The following is a 22,733-nucleotide window of genomic DNA, read 5'->3' as shown; positions in this document are numbered from 1 at the left end:
GCTAAAGCCAACTACTCCGGCTCGGTGGGGTCTGATCCTTTGTGCCCATAGCACGTGGACCTGAGGTCCACAGAGGCAGGCACGGAGCACACAGAATTGGACACAAGGGTGCTGGGAATTAAGACAGCTAATGTTTATTCATTAGCGTCATGAGCTATCTCATTTTGTGACGGTAACTTTAGGCCAAAGCATCCGAACTGCACGAAAGAAAATACTCACTTTAGTTGATGAATGTTGGAAGGCATTGGAGAAAAACACCACAGTTAGGACTGTTAATGACTTATACACTGTTGGTCAGACTGATCGTGAAACATGCGCAAACATTTGTCATAGGAATGGTGGTGGTGGTTAGCGCCACATGAAAATAAAAAGTTCTATACAATATGTTCATTGGTCATGTGATATTTACAGGTTTTACAAAACACACCCACGCACACACGGCCTTATGTGCTCTACACCACGCTAAAGCAGGCCAGCAGGAACCTGCATAAAATGTAGATCACAAAGGACAACCTGTGCCTAGACATGAAAAAATAAAATCCCTACACCTGACGGCAGCAAGAATAGCTCCTTCCTCCTGGAGCACAGTAAAGCTAAGAACTTAAAGGAAAGTTGGACACATCTATCAGACAGGTAAAAGCTAAGCCATTTAAGAGTTAAAACCAAGACAGTTATTTTTCTGCCCATTTAAAATGTTTTATTTTTCTTTTTAAACTAGATTGTGAAGTGCCACTGAAATAGGCAATGTTGGCAAAACAATGTCTGTTACAATAAAATACATTAGACATTTAAATAAATAACCTTAAAAACTACGTGAGGGCACACAAAACCCAGGAATGAATCTGAACAATGTTTTCTGCACAAGCGAGAACAGGCATACCTCTTATTAAGACTGATGTAAACAAAACCGTCAAAGCCCTACAGGGGAGGAAGCCGAGCGGGGTGGGGAGTAAGGGAGGTGAAGGTGGAGGTGAACGGGGCAAGAGGAGGGTGAGGGAAGTGGCAAACCAAAAAATACTGACTGAGGTAGCAGTACTCTGCTCAGTGCAGAAAAATTGGCTTATGAATAAAAATTAGACTGTGATATCAAACTAAATCCAGATGATCATGCAAAAGACACAATACATGCTATTGAGTTTTAGCAAAAACCACACACATTCATTTCCTAAAATCTGCTGCCAATTAATTTGCTGACAATGTCTGCTGGCTCAACTATTTTTATACAAGGATGAGTATTAAACAGAACACTGTACATGCTTTTTCATCTACAAAAAAATATTTGCATAAAATAGTGTTAGTTCTCTGTACATGTCAATGGACACTTTAATTATGTATATAAAAAAGGAAAATCTTGCCCCACTGGAGTCAGAAAAAGCAAAACAAAATCTAGAGTATGAAACCTCCTTCACCAGCCAATATGTTCATGTGAAAATTCAGCAGAAATAGACAGTTGCTTTAAACGATAAAAAAAGTAATTGATTAAGTTAGACATCTTCTTTACGTAAAACTGTCAGTCAAGACCAGAACATGTCACTAAAGTTAGTGTCTGTGCTATAGACCCATACCACCAGGGGCGCTATGAGCAGCACAAACGGCCAGGAAATTCCATCGGTGCATGCTGAGAACGAGCACGGTTTGGTGGCAGGCCGCACACACTCTTTACCAGGTTCCAGGTAGTTGCGGGCCACAAACTTGAGTGTCTCGTCCATTAGTATCACAGGCAAGGAGATTTTCAGCACCATCAGCCACTGGGTCAAGTTCAATGGTGTGATTTGGAAGATAAGCTGTAACACAAAGAGATCTTATCAAGCATCAAGACTTGCCAGGGAGAAGCTGCACAAAAGCCCCTTCCACCCCCTGCCACCTGGACCCAGAACATGCCCACTTACCGGCAGGGGTTCTACGTAAAGGATTAGGAAATGGAGCGACATGGACAAGCAGATGGACCCCACAAGCCAGATGTTCTCCCACGGGGGCATCCTCAGCAAGGACTGGTTTTCGGATAAGCTTCAGAAGGAGGAAGGGTACATGAGCTCACACACACACAAACCCACAGCCCACAGGGCTAGTTCTAGATAGTCTGTAAGTACACTCCAAAAAGGCAGCTGCTAGCTTTGCTTTGGCTGCTGACCTAATTTAACTGAGTAAAGTTTCTACTGTGGTAATATTAAGGAAGAGAATGTTGAGATGTAGGGCAAACTTCCAATTTTAAAATCTAGGTTCAGGTAGGATGATTTCATTTCAGTAGGCGCAAAGCTGATTTCAATTTCCCTTGACACTTAAGGCTATTTAGAAATTTCCATTTTTATCACTGGCTTAATTGGATGATACCATTTGTCTCAATGGTAAAGGGCAGGAGTGATTTCCATAAAGGCCCTGGCAGATAGGAGTAGAGAAGTTCCTATTTTGGGCAACTGTTGTCTTCTCTTTAAAGGAAGACTTATGAAACACATGGCTTAAGCACTCCCACTACTTCCTGGAGGTGATGACGGTTTAAGCTTTAAAACTAGTGCTGCCTGTTTTTTTTTTTCGGGGGTGGGGGGGTGGGGTGGTGGTGGTGGCAGGAGGAGAGCTTTCCTGTAATCCTCAATCAACCATGACTCACAATCCCTCCCTCAGTGCCCTTGCAGTCCAAGTTCTAGCCCTGGCTTGCCGGGAAGACTCACCTGTTGAGGGCGTTACACATCTCTATGGTTACGAGAACAGAGAGCGCCATTGTCATCGGGTATGGGGATTCAAAGACTGCACAATCCACCCCTTCAAAGTCAGGGTTGTCCTCTTTACATTGTAGGAAATGACTCTGCAACAAAAATCCAAATAAGTTTCCTGCCCAGGCAAGTGTGTTTGTACCCCAAGCCCAGAAGCCAGACCTGCCCTTGTTCTTCAGAATAACCTTAGATGCAACCTGCTTAGTGAACAAGCCTCAAGGTGACTTGGTAGGTGCCCCCAAACTATAGCAAAGATTAAGGAGAACTTTGTGCATAAAGGCTTGCAAAGCTTTGCCTCTGAGGTGTGGGAAGAGAGGTGGCTAAATACCAGCTGGTAGAAGGTCACTCTTGGACCGCCGTCAGCAGCGATGAACCACCATGCAGCAGCACCCACGGTAGCAGCACCCACGTAACCTGGAAACAAAATGTCACGATGCTTACAAACAAGGGGTCTGCACCCGCAGCGTTCAAAGTAGGTGCTGCCAAAGGGATCAGTCCCCATGAGGGCAAAATTGAAGGACAGAAAAAATGGATGGTGAGTGAAGCCTGTGCTCCTAGCAACTGCTCAAGTTTATCAAACAGCCAGAGGGTTTTCTGAGACAACGGGATGTTTTTGGTACAGAGAAGCCAGTCAGCCAATCTTTTCTCCGGAATTTGTGAAAAGTACCACCCATGGGACTCTTTCAACCTTTGCACAAGCCATGACATTTTCTGATCAAATTAATGTTTTAAGGCTGAAGGTGTTATGTGTCATCCACATAAGGCATCATGATATTGGAGGACCAGCTCATGCCATGACTTCTAGGCAGACTGACGTTGCTGGTTATACACTGATTTACTCCATTGATGGCTGAGCAGCGCTTTTATGTGCAAGCACTGTTGGTGCAGTTAGCACAGGGCAGGGGACAATACGGCATTTCCTGAAGCAGATTCTGGGACTAATTCCCCCCTATTTCGTTTAAATTCAGGAAGCTAACAATAAAGAAGCAGTGAGGTATAGTGGAGAAAATAGACTTTAGGATGAAAGAATGTCACATTATTTGTTAACATACACCAAAAATTACAAGCGCAAACAATCTCTAGCAATTACAGTTGAGCATCAGGCAGCTGGCTACAAGGATGTGGCAGTTGTACGTACTGATGCAGAATTATAACAACTCCTGAGAAATAAAAAAGACAGGTTTCAGCATGTGGTGTGTATCACATGCCACTTTTGGGGAAACACTACAACAACAACAAAAAAACCACCACCATATGACAGAATATCTCTGGAAAGGTACATAACGAACTGTCTACACCAGGAGGGGATCTAACTGGCTGAGTGCCTTCCCTTTTACTCATCTTTGTCCTCTTTGGATGCTATTTAACCTCTCTGAGCTTCACTTTCCTAAGCGTCTCAAGGATGAGCTCTGAATAGACCGGCCCTTGATGATTAAATTAGAGTTCCCTTTCCTTATATAATTATGGAAATGGGTACTTATTCTGATAGCTTGGTTATTCATCTGTTCCCAACGTAACTAAGAGGGCAGGATCTCTGTATCCCTTTGCACATGAGATCTGAAAACTTTATATGCTGAACTGCTCATTCACAAAGCTCAAGGAAGGACAGGGGATGCTAAAACAGGGGACTAATTGTGAAGAGATCTGAAGGTAAAGAGGCACTGTTCGTTAAACTGCAAGAGGGCATGGCCATCCTACCTTTTTGCTACCCAAACAAGGGAGAAGAGCAGTGTGGTTTTAACGGATGAATTTAAAAATTTTAGGCCCTCATTGTTAAAAATTGTACTCACAGCCAATAGCCAGGTAACGGAAGAAGAGCCACCCGCTTATCAGTGGCTCCTTTGGGTTCCGCGGCGGCTTGTTCATGATGTCCAGGTCGGGAGGGTTAAATCCCAGAGCAGTGGCTGGCAGGCCATCAGTCACCAGATTGACCCAGAGCAACTGGACAGGAATAAGAGCCTCAGGAAAACCAAGCGCTGCTGTCAGGAAAATACTGTTGCCACCCAAGGAAAGAACAGAAAGACCCAAAATTATTGATGACCACTATTTAAAATAGCATCAATATGCTCCCTTCCCTCATCAAACTAAAGGACAGCAACAATGATTGGTTGAAACTATTTTTCAGTAACTTTTGAAGTAACTTTTTTAGTCAATCATAAAACATTGATTATACCCAATTTCAAATTAAAGTTGCTGTTTAGAGGGCCAAGGATTTTATGCCACTTAACATGGTTAATTTGAACACTTATTCCTTAGAGAAAAGCTCTTTGCACACTGGGCAGCCATGGATGACCGTTCTGAGGGCCTAAGCACCACCACCTGCACCAGGATCCCTGTCTTGCCCTCCTCTCTCTCCCAACTTATGCACAAAGACCAAAAGCTGCTGTAACATGAAGAGCAAATTTGGGAAACTGGTGATGACAGCAACCCATGATTTTAGATAAAAGAATCAAGTGCTGTCATCACAAAAACCTACCACACAACCTCCCCCACATTTGAAGAGATGAGGTAGCGGATGAACTGCTTCATATTGTTGTAGATGGCCCGTCCCTCCTCAACAGCAGCCACGATGGTGGAGAAGTTGTCATCGGCCAGGACCATCTCAGAGGCGGTTTTAGCCACTGCCGTGCCAGAGCCCATTGCAATGCCTATCTCGGATTTCTTCAGAGCAGGAGCATCATTCACACCATCCCCAGTCTGAAAGGAAATCGAGAAGTGGTTTATAGACACCTGCAATGGAGCACTTACATGCCTTGGAGAAGGCTCACTGATTCTGGAGCAAAGAGAAAACGAGAGCCGGGTATCTCAGGGAGGAGTTACACTAAAATTTTCTTTTCTTTTCCTTTTTAAGGAGATACCAAGAATTGAACCTAGGACCTCGTACATAGGAAGAAGGTGCTCAACCACTGAGCTAAACTTGCTCCCCTAAAATTCATTTTTATAAGCCAATGGCATAAAGCAAATTTTACCTGGGAAATGTAAAATTGCTAAATGAGCCTACAAAAGCTACTTCAGAGGGGAGTGTAACAAAGAGGACTTCAAAATTATCTGTATTTTTTACCAAAAAAGTACACAAAATAAAAACCCCATATAGCATCAAGATTGAAATACTTATAATACTTGTATTCACACAGACAATCTCAAGTAGAATAGCTGCAGACCCCAAAAAGATGTAAATTATATCATTACGAAACTCAAAAACATGCAAAAAATGCTAAATATCATACATACATATATAGGTATCATTGGTGAAATTTAAAAATATTTTTTCTAAATAACCAAATTCAGAATGTTGGGTTACCTCTGTGAGAGAGAGGGAGTAGGGCAAGGAGGAGGACAACTGTAATGCCTGGCTTAAAAAAAAATTTTAAGTTAAAAAAGCACACAGAACCAAGTGTTAATGTTAATTCTGGGTGAAACCCAGAAGAGAGGAAGAAGACAGGGAAATGCTTCATGAACAGACATCTCTTACAGAACATTCACCTGGACATACAATTTGGTTTGTACATTTAAAGTTGTCCATAGACGAGATGATAACAAGGCGGATTATCTCCTAAGTAAAATTTTAGAAAACTTAAGATGTAAACAAGTATACTTTAACCAAGACAAAGACCATCTAATCACCAAATATTTCCTGACTCAGAAAGCCCTTCTGGGTCTTAAATTACCCCAGGATCTTCCCTGAAAGCAACATCTATTTTGCCAAAGTGGCCCAAATCATGAAAAAATTAAAATTCCAAATTAGGGAGCTATTACTAAAAATTCAAGGGTCATCACCCGTATATGTGCAAAGAAACTTACCATAGCTGTAATCTCATCAAAAGACTGAAGAAATTCTACGATTTTAGACTTGTGGGAAGGTTCAACACGGGCAAAACAGCGGGCGCTCATGCAGGCATCCCTCTGACCTGAGGGACTAAGTTCATCAAACTCCCGGCCTGTAAAAGCCTTTGATGTCACATCCTCGTCCTGCCCAAAGATGCCAATGCGGCGGCAGATGGCCACAGCAGTGCCCTTGTTGTCCCCCGTGATCATGATGACCCGGATGCCAGCCTGTCTACACAGCTTCACAGATGAAGCCACCTCTACCCTGGGAGGGTCCAGCATGCCCACACAGCCAACAAAAGTCAGGTTTGTCTACAGGAAAAGAAACATTTTATGTTCAAACAGTTAACTGCCCTGTCACTTGCCCCCCACCCCCAGACTGAACCATGATCAGTTACACATTAATAACAAAAGTGTCTGCATTTTTTATTTTACACGGACTCTTTATCAATCTAAAATTAATATTCACATTATTTATTTAGTAGGTGCCAGGGATTAAATCTGGGAACTCGTACATGCCAAGGCAGATGCTCAACCACTGAGCTATATCCACTCTGCAATATTCACATTTTGTTATAAATCCATTGATGAATAGTATTGATGCCAACTAATCAGAAAGGATTAAAAATGCCACCATACCCATCAGCAAAACCATTCTTTAACTCTCATAACAATACTATTGAACAATACTATGGAATAAGGGTATCTTGAAATTGGCTACATTAGACATACCACAGTATCATCAAAAGCTTGCTCCTCTTTCATTCAAAGTTTTAGGATGTTAACATCCCTGATTTGACGGAATTCTACTATGAGCAAACAGTAGAAATAATCCCTCAATTTGGATATTGTGAGTCATATTTAAATTTTCCTAATTTAAAAAAATCTTAATTTACATGAGAATTGGAAAATAGTTTCATTTAGCTCAAAGCCTGATTATTCTATTTTGAAAATAAGATTCTTTGAAACAGCAGCCTAAGTTAGAGTGACACAACTGCCCTGCAGAAAAACAAATAGCCACACCTCTTTCTTGGCAAAAGCAGGCATCATTTGACCTTTAACTTCAAGGAGTGCTAGTCTAACACAATGAGTGTGTAGGGTGTGGCTGAAAGAACTGTTTGTTAGCTAACCTCATATTTAATAAAGTTGGCCGAGTCCTCGAGGTGCATTTCTTCTCTTCTCAGTGGATTGTCATGAGTGGCCAACGCCAGGCATCGCAGTGTGTCGCTGCCACTGCCCCATTCTCGAATAACAGACATGATCTTCTGTTTGACCCCAGGGGTTAGAGGAACCTTGGTACTTCCTACTCGAATATGGGTACACCTGTCAATTACACCTTCAGGAGCACCCTGAAAACAGAGTTGGATGAGCAATCTTATTTACTGGTTCAACCAGATGAGAACTCTGCTAAGAACAGTTCCATTTCAGTTTGCTGTACTTGCCTTCACAAACATCTTGCTCATTGATGTCCGGCTAGGTTTGTTTGGTGTACAATAAACTGACATTGATTTTCTGTCGCGAGAAAACTCCAGGGTGAATTCTTTTTTCATCAGTTGTTTAATGACCTATAAAGAGAATATGGAGTAGTATTAGATGACAACACCTTTAATCTTTCACTCATGCAGTAAGCATCTACTCAACACATATGACATGATGGGCATCAGGGATACTCTGATGTGGACAAATAGACAAGTTCTTGCCCTCATGGAAATTATACTCTAATTTGGGAAAGAAGACCAGAATGTGAAAATACAATATTAATAAGTATTATAGAAGGAATAAGTGTCAGCAGGGAAGGGGGAGAGAAGATTTGTGTATACATGGTTTATAATTTAAATAAAGCCTTCTTGAGGCAACATATAAGTACATGAAGGCAATGCAAGGATGCCTTGTGGACACAGGTGGGAAAGACCCCCTGGAAAGAGAGAGCAGCAAGTGCAGGCTTGAGTGTCCTGGCATGGTTAGGGAGTTAGAGCAGAGCTGGTTAGAAAAAAGAGAGGTCAGAGTAGTGAGGTGTGGCAGCGGCATGTTGTAGGGTCTGCAAAGCATTTTGCTTTTTTAACAGGTGAAATGGAAGACAAGGAAGGGTTCTGAACTCTGGCTATTTTGTTAAGAATGGAGGTGGGGGGACAGAGGGACATCATTCTGTCCAAGTAATCCAAGAGATGATGGTGACTCAAACCAGGGTGAAAGGACTGGAGGTGGGAAGAAATGGTTAACATTTTCTACAATGATGGAAATATATCCCATTTGTGTGTTCAACGTAGCTACTGAGTACTTCAAGTACGGCTCATGAGCCTGGGGAACTGTTTTAAAGCATTTTAAATAGCTCTGTGTGGCTGGTAGAAGATGGCATTTAAAGTCACAAGACCCGATGAGATCCTGGGAAGAACTGTAGGCAGAAAAGGCTGAGATAGGGGCTGTACTGTCTCCTGGTGAAAGGAGAAAAGGCCAATGAAGAGAATCAGAGTATAGCCTTCTAGAAGTCGAGAGAAGCAAAGTTTCAGGAGGGAGGGAGCAGCCACAGAATCAAGTGACAGATCAGGTCAAGTGAGCACTGAGAATTAACCATTAGATTTAGACTTCACCGAACTGCTATGTCACAATTGTGTTACCTACAAAGAAAGGCACTTCTTCCTGATGTTTTACTTTGGTTTCTTTTTCTTCCCTGATTGCTTGAACTAAGATTGCTAGATCAATACTGAATAGAAATACTGAGAATACTAGTTCTTCTCCTATCACCGTTGTTCTCCTATCACCGTTAAGGATGCGAGTATAGGCAGTTCAGCATTTTTAATTAGAATCAGAAATTATATAAATTTTACCAGATGCTTTTTCTGCATCAATCAAGATATAACATTTTCCAACTTTATTTGGTGAATATGGCAAATTACATTAATTAGTAACTCTAAAAATACTGAAGAACCACAGCAACCTATTCAGGAAGTTTCAAGTGACCCAGTATCTATGGGTTGGCTTGATAAGCGAGGCTGAGTGCACTACAGCCAATCTCGTACCCAATGAACTGCCTCAACCAGCAAAGGAATGGGGTAGGATAACTTCTACATTATCTGGATCTTAAGCACTTGTATTTAGTTTCTGGAGCTTAGCAGAGACTAGAGAAGCATACAGCAACTCTGAGCAAGGTCTGCCTGTGTGACAGAGCTACCCTAGGAGAAGAAAGAACAAAGTCATTTCAGCATCTGGATGGTCACAAGTTGTTGTTCTATCCAAATGGGCCACCGGGGCTAAAAAGCTGGAACCTGTGCTCTTTGTTGCAAAACTGTGCCAGATTCTTTTGACTTTCTCAGAGGAGAGGTAAAGATTTTGCGATCAGGAATCTCTCCAGTGAATGAGCGCCAGGACACAGTTATTTCTGATCCCTTCATCTAGCTGCTGTGAGAAAGATGAGGCCCAAGAGGCCACAGAGTAAGAAAAACTTAATTCTGGCAGGCAAGAAAATGGATAGCACCCTTATTTGTGCTAGTCATTAGCTAATGCACCAGCCTAAACTCTGTGATGATAATTTGTTTCCCTTCATTGAGGAGGTACATTAACACGTCTAGAACCAAACAATTCTAAGCCTAGGATCTGTGAAGCTAAGTTCCTAGTTGCCTCTGAGTTAGTCACACCTGAATAATGTCAAAGAGAATGGGGCTTTGTTGGGCTCTGCCTCTTTGGCTACTGGTGATCTCAAGGGAGTTAATGCTGAATAACTGAGGCAAAGAGCTGAAATTGCTTTCTTTTATGGGAACCACATAGGTTGGGAGAGGGCCCCACACAGGTTGTAGATCCTTGTGGCTATGAGGTTTCTATCTGTCAATCATGAGTCTGACAACTGTGAAAAGATTCTCCACTTTGGCTGAGATATGATCAATTCTGGTATGAATTTTGTTTTCTCAAGCTATTATAGAGGAAACAAAATGATATCAAGGAAAGGAAAGGAGCAGAGTGGGTACAGCTCAGTGGTTGAGCACCTGCTTCGTATGTGTGAGATCCTGGATTCAATCCATGGTATCTCCTGAAGAAAAAAAAAAGGGGGTAGGGTGGGGTGGGATAAGGGTACCGAATTGGGAGTCTGGTTCTGCTTCGCACTAGCTATGAGACTGTAGGCCCATCATGGAAGGCCTCCTCAGCTTCTCAGCTACCAAGTGTCACATTAGACTGGATAGTCCTTAAGTCCCTTTCACAACCTGAGATTCTGTGTGGTCACTGCAATGTATGAAAGATTCTCAAGAAAATAGGCACACCACCCCCTCACCCAATTCAGGCTGGATTTACTGAGTGTGGCGTTGCTTTAAGACCCCAATCACACACTGCCTTCTTAGCTGTGCTGGCTACCCATGGAGGGATGAAAGAAGGGGCCTGTGACATCAAAGAATAAACATAGTATCAGCTGACCATGCAGTACAACGAACCTTGCCTTTACACGACTCTATAAACAACTAGAAAAGGCTATTTTCACCTCTCCTGACCCCCAAGCCTACTCCTTTAGGGAATCCATGTAATGCTTCCTGCTACCTGCCCCATTCTTCCTTATTCCACCAAGTAACCTTAACCTTAAAGAACAAAGATATCCTACAAATACAAAGTCTCATGTACCAAGTGGCAGCCATTGGGCCATTAGCAGGTAAGTATGACACTAAGAAGGTTGTGTCCAGAAGAACCCAATTCCATAGGAATCCAAGCATCAAGACTGTGGAGGCAGCAGGTGTCAGGAACATGCTCACTGCTGAGAATCAGTCTGCTAGGCCCATGGGAAGATCCTGGGGCTGCATGGACGCCAGAGTGTACACAGATGGTGTTCACAGTATGCAGAGGCATTGTTGCTGCAGCTCTGCTACTTGGAGCAACTAGTGACAGCAGCAGCTTTGGCCTAGAGGCCTGATATATCTCCTTCTTGGTTTCTTCTCCTGCTTCTGCCTGACAACATTTATCCAACGCTCCTCTTCTGCCTTCCCCTGTCCCCTACTTCCAGCTACTGCCACTGCTGCCTCTCTGGCGCCTGATCAGCCTCCTCAGCCTTCATGTGCTGTAACCCTTTGTTTGTACTCAGCTTCCCATGTAAGCAAATCACCTGCCATTTTAGCCAGAACAGGATAACCAGGGTTATCTTTCAGGTCTACCCACCCACTTCAAATTCTTGAGCTGAGCAAAGTGAAAGACAGGGAGAGTGACTACCAGATGGTCTAAGTCTGTTGGCAGCTGCTGCAGCTTATTCCTATCCATGTCTAGCTTCGCCCAAGTTTGTGAACCCACACAAATCCAACAGTGGTCAATTTATTGTAGAACAGATACAGTACGGTGGCCTTTAGCCTGGTTTAAAGCTGACAGGAGAAAGGGGCCAAGAGATCACCAGTTTGGCAGACTTGCATCCAACTAACAATGGCTGTGTCCTCTACCATCTTGAATTTTGTTAAACCTTGCATTTCAGGTAATCCCACTTGGTGAGATTGTTACCCCCTTTTTATGTATTGTTAGACTAAATTTGCCAGTGTCATCTTAAGGCTATGTGCATTGGTATTATGAAGAGTATTATTAGTCTGTAACTTCTTTTTCTTGTTATGTCTGTGTCAAGTTTTGGTATCAGAGATATGGTGGTCCCATCAAATCAGTTGAAAAGTGCTTCCTTTTCCTCTTTCTCTTATTATCTAAGTTTTTGTAGAATTTGTATTTCCTCAAATGTCTGAAAGAATTGGCCAGTGAAATCAACTGGGCCTGGAAACTTTAAAGTGGGGGTAAAGTTTTTATACCTATTTAGTTGTTTTGTTTTTTTAACTGAGATAGGATTATGCAGAATTCCTTCTGGTGTCAATTTAGAAAGTTGTGATAATGAAGGGATTTGTCAATTTCCTCTAAATTGTCTAATTTATTAGTGTACAGTTCATAACTTATCTGATGATAGAATAATCTATTTATTTAATTTGCTGGTTTTCTACTTATCTCATTGGTTTACACCTTTCTACTTTTCTAATATATGCACTTAAAGCTATAAACTTCTCTTGGAATGTTCTAGCTGTATCCTCTGATTTCTCATATGATTTGTTTTCACTACTGATTAGGTGCAAATATCTTCTACTTTCCATTTTGATTTCTTCTTTGACCCCTAAGCTAGTTAAAAATATAGTGTTTAGCTTCCAAATACTTGGGGAATCTGCTAGTTTTTGTTTTTTAATTGATTTCTAGATTAATTCCATTGTGGTCAGTAAAGTCTGTATAATTTCAATCCTTGTGTAATTTACTAAGTCTTGCTTTATGGGACAAAAGTATTTTGGCAAACATTGCTTATGCATGCATTTACAGTTTATTCAAATCTTCCATATCCTTACTAATTTATCTACTTGTTCTATCAACCAATGAACCAGTCATGTTATAATCTCCAACTCTGTGGATTTGTCTTTTCCCCTTCATTTCTATTAATTTTTGCTTCATGTACTTTAAATGTGTCACTAGGTACATAGACATACATTAAGTGACTGGTGGATTTAGCAGAAGAACGGTTTTGATAGACTGGCAAAGGCTTGCCTAGAGGCAATGGGAGGAGTGAAAAGGTATAGAGATAGAGTGTGAAAACAGCTCTTTCAAGGAGGTTTACTATGCAGGGAAAGAAGTAGGGTGCTCAAGGGGGAAATAAAGTCAAAAGAAAGCTGTAAGATAAAAACACACTATTGTTTCTCCTATGCTGATGAAGATCCAGAAGAGATAGTGTTGGGGCCTACTGCACAAGAAGCTGGCTTTTGCTAGGAGCAAGTACAGTCCATTCACAGCAACACCGAAGAAAGCAGACCTTGTGGGCAATTGCTTGTGGAAATTACCTATTGATTGCTTTTATTTTCTTGGTCAAATAGATAGCAAGGTCATTTTACCTGAGAATGAATATGGGTGAGGAGATATTGCAACTTTAAGAAGATAAGGTATAATTAGCTAAGACAGTGAGTGAGTGAATGAATTAGGGCTACGGGATGACTGATGGGCAGCATGAATAGCACAATAAGCTCAAATACTGACCGAGTTGCAGGCATTTGCACGTTCTATTTTAGAAAGACCCTTCAATTCAGTGTCAAATACATTCATCTTCTCTACCAGGCAAGTGAGAGCAGTCTCTGTAGCCTCTCCAACTTTTTCATATACACCCTTTGCCTGTAGTGGTTAAAGGTATAGAAAGGGGGAAAGAAATAAATTTCTCTTTAAAAGAAAAAGACAACTTTTTTTGTAATGGAAGTTTCATAAAAGGACAGCCTGTCCTCCAGTACATCATTATTTTAAGGGTCAGTTTTATTCCACTACAGAATATATCATGTAATATAATTAAAAATAAGCACAGGTATGCATTTCTTTAGTTTTTTCATTTCCTTTAAATGTAAGAAACAAATCAGTTTAAAAAATACTCAACAACAATATTCATTACTCTCACTGCTTCTTGCTCTAAAGAGCTTACATTCTGTTACTGATGGAAATTGACTTGACTCTTGAGATAAGAGGTTGCTTTGATGATAACATAATAGAAAACAGATAATAAGAAAAAAAAATTTCCCTTAAGCCTGTTCTGAAGATGAAATCCTACCCATCTTAAAAAAGCATAATAAATATCCTGGGCTTTATTCATCTATAGCAACCATACTATACAAAGACCAGAGCATCAAGTACATTGCTACTTTTTGTTAAGATGTATGAAAAGTTCTCAGCTTTCTTTGGCTAGGTCATGCTGGCCCTGATGTAGATAGTACTCTGAATAGAATGGGAAAATAATATCAGGAACCCTTAATTTCCAAAGGGAGGAAGGAAAGTTGGATTTGCATTCCACCCACCCCATCCCTCAATAGAAACAGCCAGGTCTCATTTCTCCTAAAGAAGAACCATACCTCATTGTAATCCAAAGCGGAGTCATTACAGAGAGCACAAATTGTTGCTAATTCTACAAGACCGTCATATTGATGACATTTCACTGATTTATCATCTTTATGCCTGTCAAAAGAAAAAGGCAGATCCTTAGAGCACAGTGGGATAATTTCTATTGATTTCCCCCCTAAGTACTTTACATATTGTCCAAGGACACACAGCTAGGAAGTGGCAAACACACTGGCTCTAGAATCTGCTCTTTTATCCATAAATTGCACTGGCTGTCAATCTGGTATTCCTCAAGAGTTCTACTTGGTCATGATGGATATTCTTTCTGACAGGGAGGAGGTGTTACAGAAAGCACATTTACTTGGTGAATGCTGTGAGCAAATACTATCCAAGAAAAACAATATGGGAAAAGTGTTGTGAACAAGATAGCCTAGGAGGCCTTCAGGGCTAGATATAATCATACACTTAGGCATGGGCTCTAAAGACATGGGAAGGGCCGTCCTCATCCTGTCAGCACTTTATGGACAAGCTATTCAGCTGGTCAAACCAGTGCTGTCCTTGTGTCCTGCCACCAGCCTCTCTACTTTTTCCTTTGCCATCTTCTCGCCAGTATAGGACATGTCAGATTTCAGCACCCATTCACACTTCCTTCTCAGCCTCCTCTGGGGTGCCCTGGCCCTTGTTCTTGGCCGTTCTGCAGCATGGGCAGGGAGTGCTCAAAGTCCAACACCTCCATATTCATCGCATCACATTCCAACACTGGCTGTACAGGATCTCGCCATCACCTATTCACTCAAACAGCTGAAAGACCTCCTTGAACTGTGCAGTATGGTCCTCCTTGAGGTCACCCATTTTATATACATGTAATTATATAATTAAAGTTGCAGGTTTACTGGGAAAAAAATGGAGCATTCCCATATACACCCCCACTTTGTTACATTTCTGTTGAGTCCCCACTCCCTCTAATTATGTAATAATATAAATAGAATCTTAGGGACAAGACTTGCAAAAGCCTTCAAAAGAACATGAATGATGGCTCTTAGAAATCTGGTAGTATACTTGGTATTAGACAATATCAAAACAATATCGGGAATTAATGGTTGGGGAAGACCGGTAATTCTTACTAAAATTCTCCCACCACTTATCAATGAAGAACAAACAGAAACCCCATATGAAAATCTGGGCTTCAAAAGGACATTAAATAGGGAAAAACTTATAAACTGGGTTTCTCTTTTGAAGTGTGCAATACAAATCTATATTTTGTCTTTAAAGAACTACTTTAATGGGTGACAACATGAGCCACATTCAGAAAGCGGTCTTTAACTTTTCAGATACACTATAAATCTATGCAAATATTAAAGCTGCCAAAGTGGATGTTTTATCATTTAAAGAAGGTTACTCACACTTCTCCAATAGGTGCATATGTTGATCCAGTTATAGTAAACTCATTAAGAGAACAAGTATCACCTTCAACTTTATCCAGAATGAACATCTGCAGAGAAAAAGCATTACTGTATTTAAAAGGTATAAAAAATATTGATAGAAAAAAAAAATACATGTTTACTAGCTTAAGATAAAGGTAAAAAAGCCTTTATTTTAAAAACTTAATTTAATGAAATTTGTTAATTGAAGCGCAGCATCAGAAATATTGTTCCTAATAGTCTAACAATTGGAGAAAGAACAGCCTTAATGTGAATAAATGAGCAGCATTAGTGACAAAAATACAGAAGACAACCCCCATGAAACTTGAATTAGAGGATTTTTTAAAAAGATGATTATTTTTTATTTCTCTCCCCTTCCCGCCACCCTCCACCCCCAGTTGCCTGCTCTCTGTGTCCATTCGCTGTGTGTTCTTCTGTGACAGCTTCTATCCTTATCAGCGGCACCGGGAATCCATGTTTCCCTTTGTTGTGTCAACTTGCTGTGTCAGCTGTCTGCGTGTGCTGCGCCATTCCTGGGCAGGCTGCACTTTCTTTCGCGCTGGGCGGCTCTCCTTATGGGGTGCACTCCTTGCGCGTGGGGCTCCTCCACGCGGAGGACACCCCTGCACGGCACGGCACTCCTTGCGCACATCAGCACTGCACATGGGCCAGCTCCACCTGGGTTTGAACTGCGGACCTCCCATGTGGTAGGTGGACGCCCTATCCATTGGGCCAAGTCCGCTTCCCAATTAGAGGATTCTGAGTCAGCAAAACATCAATTTCAAAGACTCGGTATCACTTCTAAGAATGCTCAGAATTCCAAATTCCAAATTCCAAATGGTTGCTAGAGAAAATGATGGTAGGTAGTCCAGATCCTGGGAAAAATGAACTCACATCTCATAAAGGAAAAAAATTTGCTTCTCTGCTCTTCCCATTTATTTTTTCTTGTGGCACGAGCTCATTTTCTTTGAAGCTGGATCTCTTCATGTATACAGTAAGAAGCCCTCAACTTAATAAACTGATGCCCACAAGACAGCACAGATTAAACATGCTTAGAAAAGAATTCTTAATTGCGTAGAATATACTGTGATATGATCAAATTTTTTAATAAGAGAAGGGAAACAGGTACTGGGTTCCACCCTGATGTCTCCTTAAAAATAAAAACAAAACAAGCAGCAAACAAACAAAAAAACAACACAGGGAAACCAGTGTGGCTCGATGGTTGAGCACCAGCTTCCCACATAAGAAGTCCTGCGTTCAATCCCTAGCCCTGGTACCTCAAAAAAAAAAAAAAAAAAGTTTATTTATTCTCAAATTTATTTATTAAAATGCAGAAGCCCAGTTTGAAAAAGATTTAGAATTTGTTTTCATTGCAAAAACAGAAAAAAAAAAAGTGATGCCTCAACTGTACTTTTACATGTCAAAATCTATGAAGTATGTACACTTAAGAATGTGATCAAACCATTCTACAATGAGGGATTTAAAAAATGTCCAACTCCAAGTCAAAAAGGGTCATGTTATGCTTTAAAAACCTATCTTGGGAAGCGGACTTGGCCCAGTGGTTAGGGTATCCGTCTACCACATGGGAGGTTCACGGTTCAAACCCCGGGCCTCCGTGACCCCTGTGGAGCTGGCCCATGTGCAGTGCTGATGCGCGCAAGGAGTGCCCTGCCACGCAGGGGTGTCCCCTGCGTAGGGGAGCCCCACACGCAAGGAATGCACCCAGGAAGGAGAGCCGCCCACAGTGAAACAAAGTGCAGCCTGCCCAGGACTGGTGCTGCACACGCGGAGAGCTGACACAACAAGATGACGCAACAAAAAGAAACACAGATTCCCGTGCCACTGACAACAGAAGTGGACAAAGAAGATGCAGCAAATAGACACAGAGAACAGACAACCGGGGGGGGGAGGGGAGATAAATAAATCTTAAAAAAAAAAAAAGAATAAATGTATAGTAAAAGTTGTGCACTTATAAAGCAAACATGCATAACATCATACAGGGGTCCCATACTTCAACCTTCCACCAACACCTTGCATTGTCATGAGACGTTTGTTACAAATTATGAAAGAATATTGTCAAACTCTTACCACTAATTGTAGTCCTTATCTTAGTTTCTTATCTTATTTTCCCCCCAATCTACCCTATTATTTTTTAAATATATTTTTTATGACAGAAATTGTAAACCCACAAAACAATCAGGCACATGTGCAGAATTCCCAAACAACACACCTCTATCAACACACCACACTGTGTGGCGGAATATTTGTTACAGATAAGGAACTATCATCTGATTGCTACCACCATCCATACCACATTTGGCTCACATTTTCCATACTGCCCGATTAGCAACACAGCACATCTTTGGCATAGATGCAAGAATATTACATTATTACTGCTAATAATGTAAATACACTCCAGTTGTATTTTTCCCATGCTTCTCCACATTCCCAACACCCTGCAGTAGAGATGTACATTTGTACTAGCTCACAAAGGACACTCTTGCATCTGTACCAAATCAACCACAATTCTCATCCACCTCTTGGTTTACTGTGCTATTCAGTTCCTAGATTATGCTCTAGCATTCTGTCAATTGGCATTTACATACCTAGACTACCATTATTAGCCATATCCCCTTTTATAAAATACCTGTTAATCACTATTTCTTACTATCCACTCCAAGAATTTGCACATTTTTATAGTAAAGCTAATTAAAACTTCTACATACATTAAACAAGTGTCCATCTCAGCCCTCCTCTTATCTCCTTTAAGAATCCACCACCTACCATCAGGGCTTGAAGATATTTTCCTATAATTTCTTCTAGAAGCTTTATGGTTCTTGCTTTTATATTTAGGTTTTTGACCCATTTTGAGTTAATTTTTGGATAAGGTATGGGTTAGGGGTCCTCTTTCCTTCTTTTGGCTATGGATATCCAGTTCTTTCAGCACCAACTGTTGAATGCACTGTTCTGCCCGAGCTACGTGGGTTTGACAGGCTAGTCAAAAATCACTAGACCTGGGGGGGGGAGAGGGGGGGTGGGGGGGTGGGGTTGAATGGGACCTCACATATATATTTTTAATGTAATATTATTACAAAGTCAATAAAAAAAAAAAAAATTAAAAAAAAAAAAAAATCACTAGACCATACATGTGAGGGTCTGTTTCTGAATCAATTTGGTTCCACTGGTCTAGTGACTGTCTTTATGCCAGTACCATGCCATTTTTACCACTATAGCTAGGTAATATGATTTAAAGTATGGAGATGAGGTTTGCTTTCCCTTTTTATGATGTTTCTGGCTATTCAGGACCCATTCATTACCCTTCCAAATAAATTTGATAATTGTGTTTTCAATTTTTTAAAAAAATGCCGGTGGAATTTTTATCAGGATTGCATTGAATCTGTGTATCAATTTGAGTAAAACTGACATATTAATGATATTTAGTCTTCCAATCCATGAGCATGGAATGTCCTTCCAATTATTTAGGCCTTTTTTGATTTAACACTGAGTCACAGTTTTCTGAATACAAGTGCTTTCCATCATTGGTTAAGTTTATTCCTGATGAGTTTTATCTGTCATATTTTATTTTCACCACTCTTTTGACACTTTTAGTTACTTTTATTGATATAATCTTCATTTCTACACTCTCTTCCAGGCCTCTCTCTCCTGTCTCTTCTTTTCAGGCTCTAGCATATCCTTCAGTATTTCCTGAAAATCTGGTCTTTGGCTTAGAAATTCTCTCGGTCTGTTTATCTGTGAATATTTTAATCTCACCCTCATTTTTTAAAAAGTCTTATTTAAGATTCTTGTCTGGAAGTTTTTCTCTCACACTATCTTAAATATATCATACCACTGTTTTCTTGCCTCCATGGTTTCTGGTGAGAAATCAGCACTTAATCTCATTGGGTTGGTCTATTCAGATTTTTTCAGTTAGGAGTACGTTGTACTTCTTGGATATGGATATCTATGTCCTTCAATAGGGTTGGAAAATTTTCTACCATTATTTCTTCAAATATTCCTTCTGCCCCTTTTCCCTTCTCTTCTCCTTCTGGGACACCCATGATACACCTTGTGCTGTCATTTAGTTCCTTGAGACCTTGTTCAATTTTTTCCATTCTTTTCATCTGTTCTTCTTATGTTGACTTTCAGAGACTACTTCTTCAAGCTCACCAATCCTTCCTTCTGCCTCCTCAAATCTATTATATGATTCCAAAGGTTTTAAAATTTCATTTATTGCATCTTTCATTCCCATAAGATGTGCTATTTTTCTATGTATGCTTTCAAATTTTTCTTTTGTGCTTATCCAGTGTCTTCTTAAAATCCTTAATCTCTTTAGCTATTTCATTAAATTTATTAAGGAAGACTTGTTCGAACATCTATAATTAGTTATCTTAACTTCTTTATGTCACCTGGAGGCTTATCTTGTTCTTTTAACTGAGCCCCCAATCTTACTATTTCTTGGTGTGGACTGCAATTTTTTGTTGGTGTTTTGGCATCTAGCTTACTACGGCATTTATTCTGAGTGCAGTAGGAGCCAAGGATGTAGTTGGTCCTATAAACTGTGGAGGCTCAAGCTGCCTTCATTGCCCCAGGGACTGATACAGCTTCTCCCAACGTCCTCCTTTGCTAGGGGTAGGAAGAGAGTCACAGCTGTGTGGAATAATCCAAGTCGTGCAGGCCTAGACTGCAGGCCTAGTTGCCCAGAGAGACTGATGAAGCTTCATGCCTTTCTCCCCTGACCCAGGCAGGGATGGAGCTGCAGATGTGGGCAGCTATCTATGCAGTGTGGGTTCAAGATGACTGCAGTTCCCCGCTAGACTTCCAATTTTTCAGTCTGTGCCAGCCAGAAAGGTACCTGCAGTTCCCGGGACATCTGTATCTGTTCCACCAACCTCCTCCTTGCCAGAGGTGGGGCTGAAGCCTAACCTAGGCTGCAGGATGATCTGGGGGAAAGAAGTGGTTACTACTGTCACTGATTTTAGTCAGCCCAGCTTCCCCTCATGCTGGCGGCAGAGTCAAAATGGCAGCCACCGGCCTTTTTCCTACTTGGACAGATTCATATCCTAGCTGTTTCTAGGGTTATACCTTAGCCAGCCAAGTCTACCATCAGTAGCTGAAAACAGTGGCCAACTGTCTTCTCCTGTTTTTGGGTAATGGACCTTCCAATTTTAGCCACAGAATAGCTCCTGGGCAGGGCTTGCGCTGCCAGAGTAGGATAATCACCGGCCTCCGTGGCTTGGCTGGTAATTTCCTGGAGAGGCTGGCGCAGGGCCCCCCAGCTTCCTTCCTGCTGGAGGTGGGGCTGGGGCTTAGGTTAGAGCTGCAATCTGATCTGGATGGAAAGAAGCCGGTCCCTACCAACACTGTGATTTTAAGTCTGCCCCGCTTCCCCTCGTGTCAGGTGTGGAGTAAGATGGTGGCTACTGGCCTCTTTCTGACTTGGACAGGCTCAAACTTTAGCTGTTCTTAGGATTATACTTTTTAGCCCCCTGAGTTTACTCTTCAATAGCTGAAATTGGTGCCCAACCTTCTCTCCCCCTGCCCCCCTTTTGGGAAGTGGAGCTTTCAATTCCAGCCACGGCACAGCTCCCAAGGCAGCTTGTGCCCCCAGTGAAGGATGGGCACTGGCCTCCATGGAATGGGGCACTCTACTTACAAATCTTCTCTGCAGATGGGCAGTCGCCTCCCTCCATTCCTTCAAGTATGCTGCAGGATACTCTTCTGGTCTCCTGGACCCCAAACAGGTATTTCAGCTAGCACCAGAAAGCTCTGGATGTATACTAACTGCCCTGTAGCAAGAGCTGACTCTAGTTGCTCCTTACTCTGCCATCTTTCTGGTTCTATAGCACATACTTTTTAAATAATGGAAACTCCAAAGGCTGCATTTCAAAAGCATCCTTAAAACTAAACCTTGGAAGTGAATGAAATCTAAGTGAGATATACAAGACCTTTTTTTCTAAAAATAAAAAACAAGGGAATTTAAAATGTGATGACTCTTGACATAACGGTTCTGGTTCAAACACATACAACAACTGTGCCAAATGAGGCAAAGATTCAAGTCCAAGGACACAAAGATTAACAGATTTTTTCTAACACACATAATACCTAAAAACTGAAACTGGTCAATAATGTTCTTTCCAAAGATATTTAGCATTTTATAGAAGAGGAAACAAAGGACCAAAGAGGTTGAAAAAAAGGCAGGGGTATGTGGAGTTGCAGCAGGAAAGAGGACCATGTTTACCAATCTTTCTTTTAAGAAAATCCAATTTTTCCTTTTATTAAAAGTTGTTTTGGGGAGCGCATGAAGCTCAAGTGGTTGCATGCCTGCTTCCCACGTTATGAGGTCCCGGGTTTGATCCCCAGTACCTCCTAAAAGCAAATAAAAATACCAACTCTTACTGGAGAGTGGATGTGGCTCAGTGATTGAGCACCTGCTTTTCATGTATGAGTTTCTGGGGTTCAATCCCCAGAACCTCCAAAAAAAAAAATTGTATGACCCTCAGGCATGATTCAGATCCTTCGTCATTTTTACCTCTGGAGTAATATTTCCATAATATTAAAGTTATATCTTAAAACAAATGAGGGGGAAGCAGATTTGGCTTAACCAATAGAGTGTCAGCCTACTATATGGGAGGTCTAAGGTTCAAACCCAGGGCCTCCTGACGTGTGGTGAGCTGGCCCATGCACAATGCTGATGTATGCAAGGAGTGTGCCCCTCAAGGAGAGCCGCCCCACGTGAAAAAAGCACTGCCTGCCCAGGAGTGGCGCTGCACACACAGAGAGCTGATGGAGCAAGATGACACCACAAAAAGAGACACAGATTCCTGGTGCCACTGACAAGAATGCAAGTGGACACAGAAGAACACAAAATTAATGGACACAGAAGACTGGGGGGAAGGGGGAAATAAATTTTAAAAATCTTAAAAAACAAAAA

General features: G+C 41.4%; 1 protein-coding gene across 2 annotated transcripts in view; it reads right to left on the bottom strand.

The window, feature by feature from the left end:
• Positions 1–22,733, bottom strand: part of ATP2A2 (ATPase sarcoplasmic/endoplasmic reticulum Ca2+ transporting 2) — a 66,893-nt gene that overhangs the window by 2,936 nt on the left and 41,224 nt on the right. Inside the window, exons 9-20 of one of the 2 annotated variants that reach the window (XR_011646492.1) lie at positions 15,785–15,873; positions 14,396–14,498; positions 13,542–13,673; positions 7,976–8,098; positions 7,664–7,882; positions 6,510–6,845; positions 5,185–5,405; positions 4,499–4,701; positions 3,037–3,122; positions 2,667–2,800; positions 1,890–2,007; positions 220–1,784 (exon numbers count right to left, since the gene is read on the bottom strand). Coding sequence is in view for 1 of the 2 variants with exons in the window: in XM_004475486.5 (XP_004475543.1) it covers positions 1,664–1,784; positions 1,890–2,007; positions 2,667–2,800; positions 3,037–3,122; positions 4,499–4,701; positions 5,185–5,405; positions 6,510–6,845; positions 7,664–7,882; positions 7,976–8,098; positions 13,542–13,673; positions 14,396–14,498; positions 15,785–15,873 (1,885 nt within the window). In the remaining variant the exon portion in view is untranslated. The remainder of the gene's footprint in view (positions 1–219; positions 1,785–1,889; positions 2,008–2,666; positions 2,801–3,036; positions 3,123–4,498; positions 4,702–5,184; positions 5,406–6,509; positions 6,846–7,663; positions 7,883–7,975; positions 8,099–13,541; positions 13,674–14,395; positions 14,499–15,784; positions 15,874–22,733) is intronic. The other variant, XM_004475486.5, reaches the window with a different exon arrangement.

The sequence above is a fragment of the Dasypus novemcinctus genome, chromosome 19 (genome assembly GCF_030445035.2).
Source record: "Dasypus novemcinctus isolate mDasNov1 chromosome 19, mDasNov1.1.hap2, whole genome shotgun sequence".
NCBI classification, from domain to species: Eukaryota; Metazoa; Chordata; class Mammalia; order Cingulata; family Dasypodidae; genus Dasypus; species Dasypus novemcinctus.
Note: the sequence above shows the minus strand (reverse complement) of the source record. Positions and strands in the feature narration are given on the sequence as shown.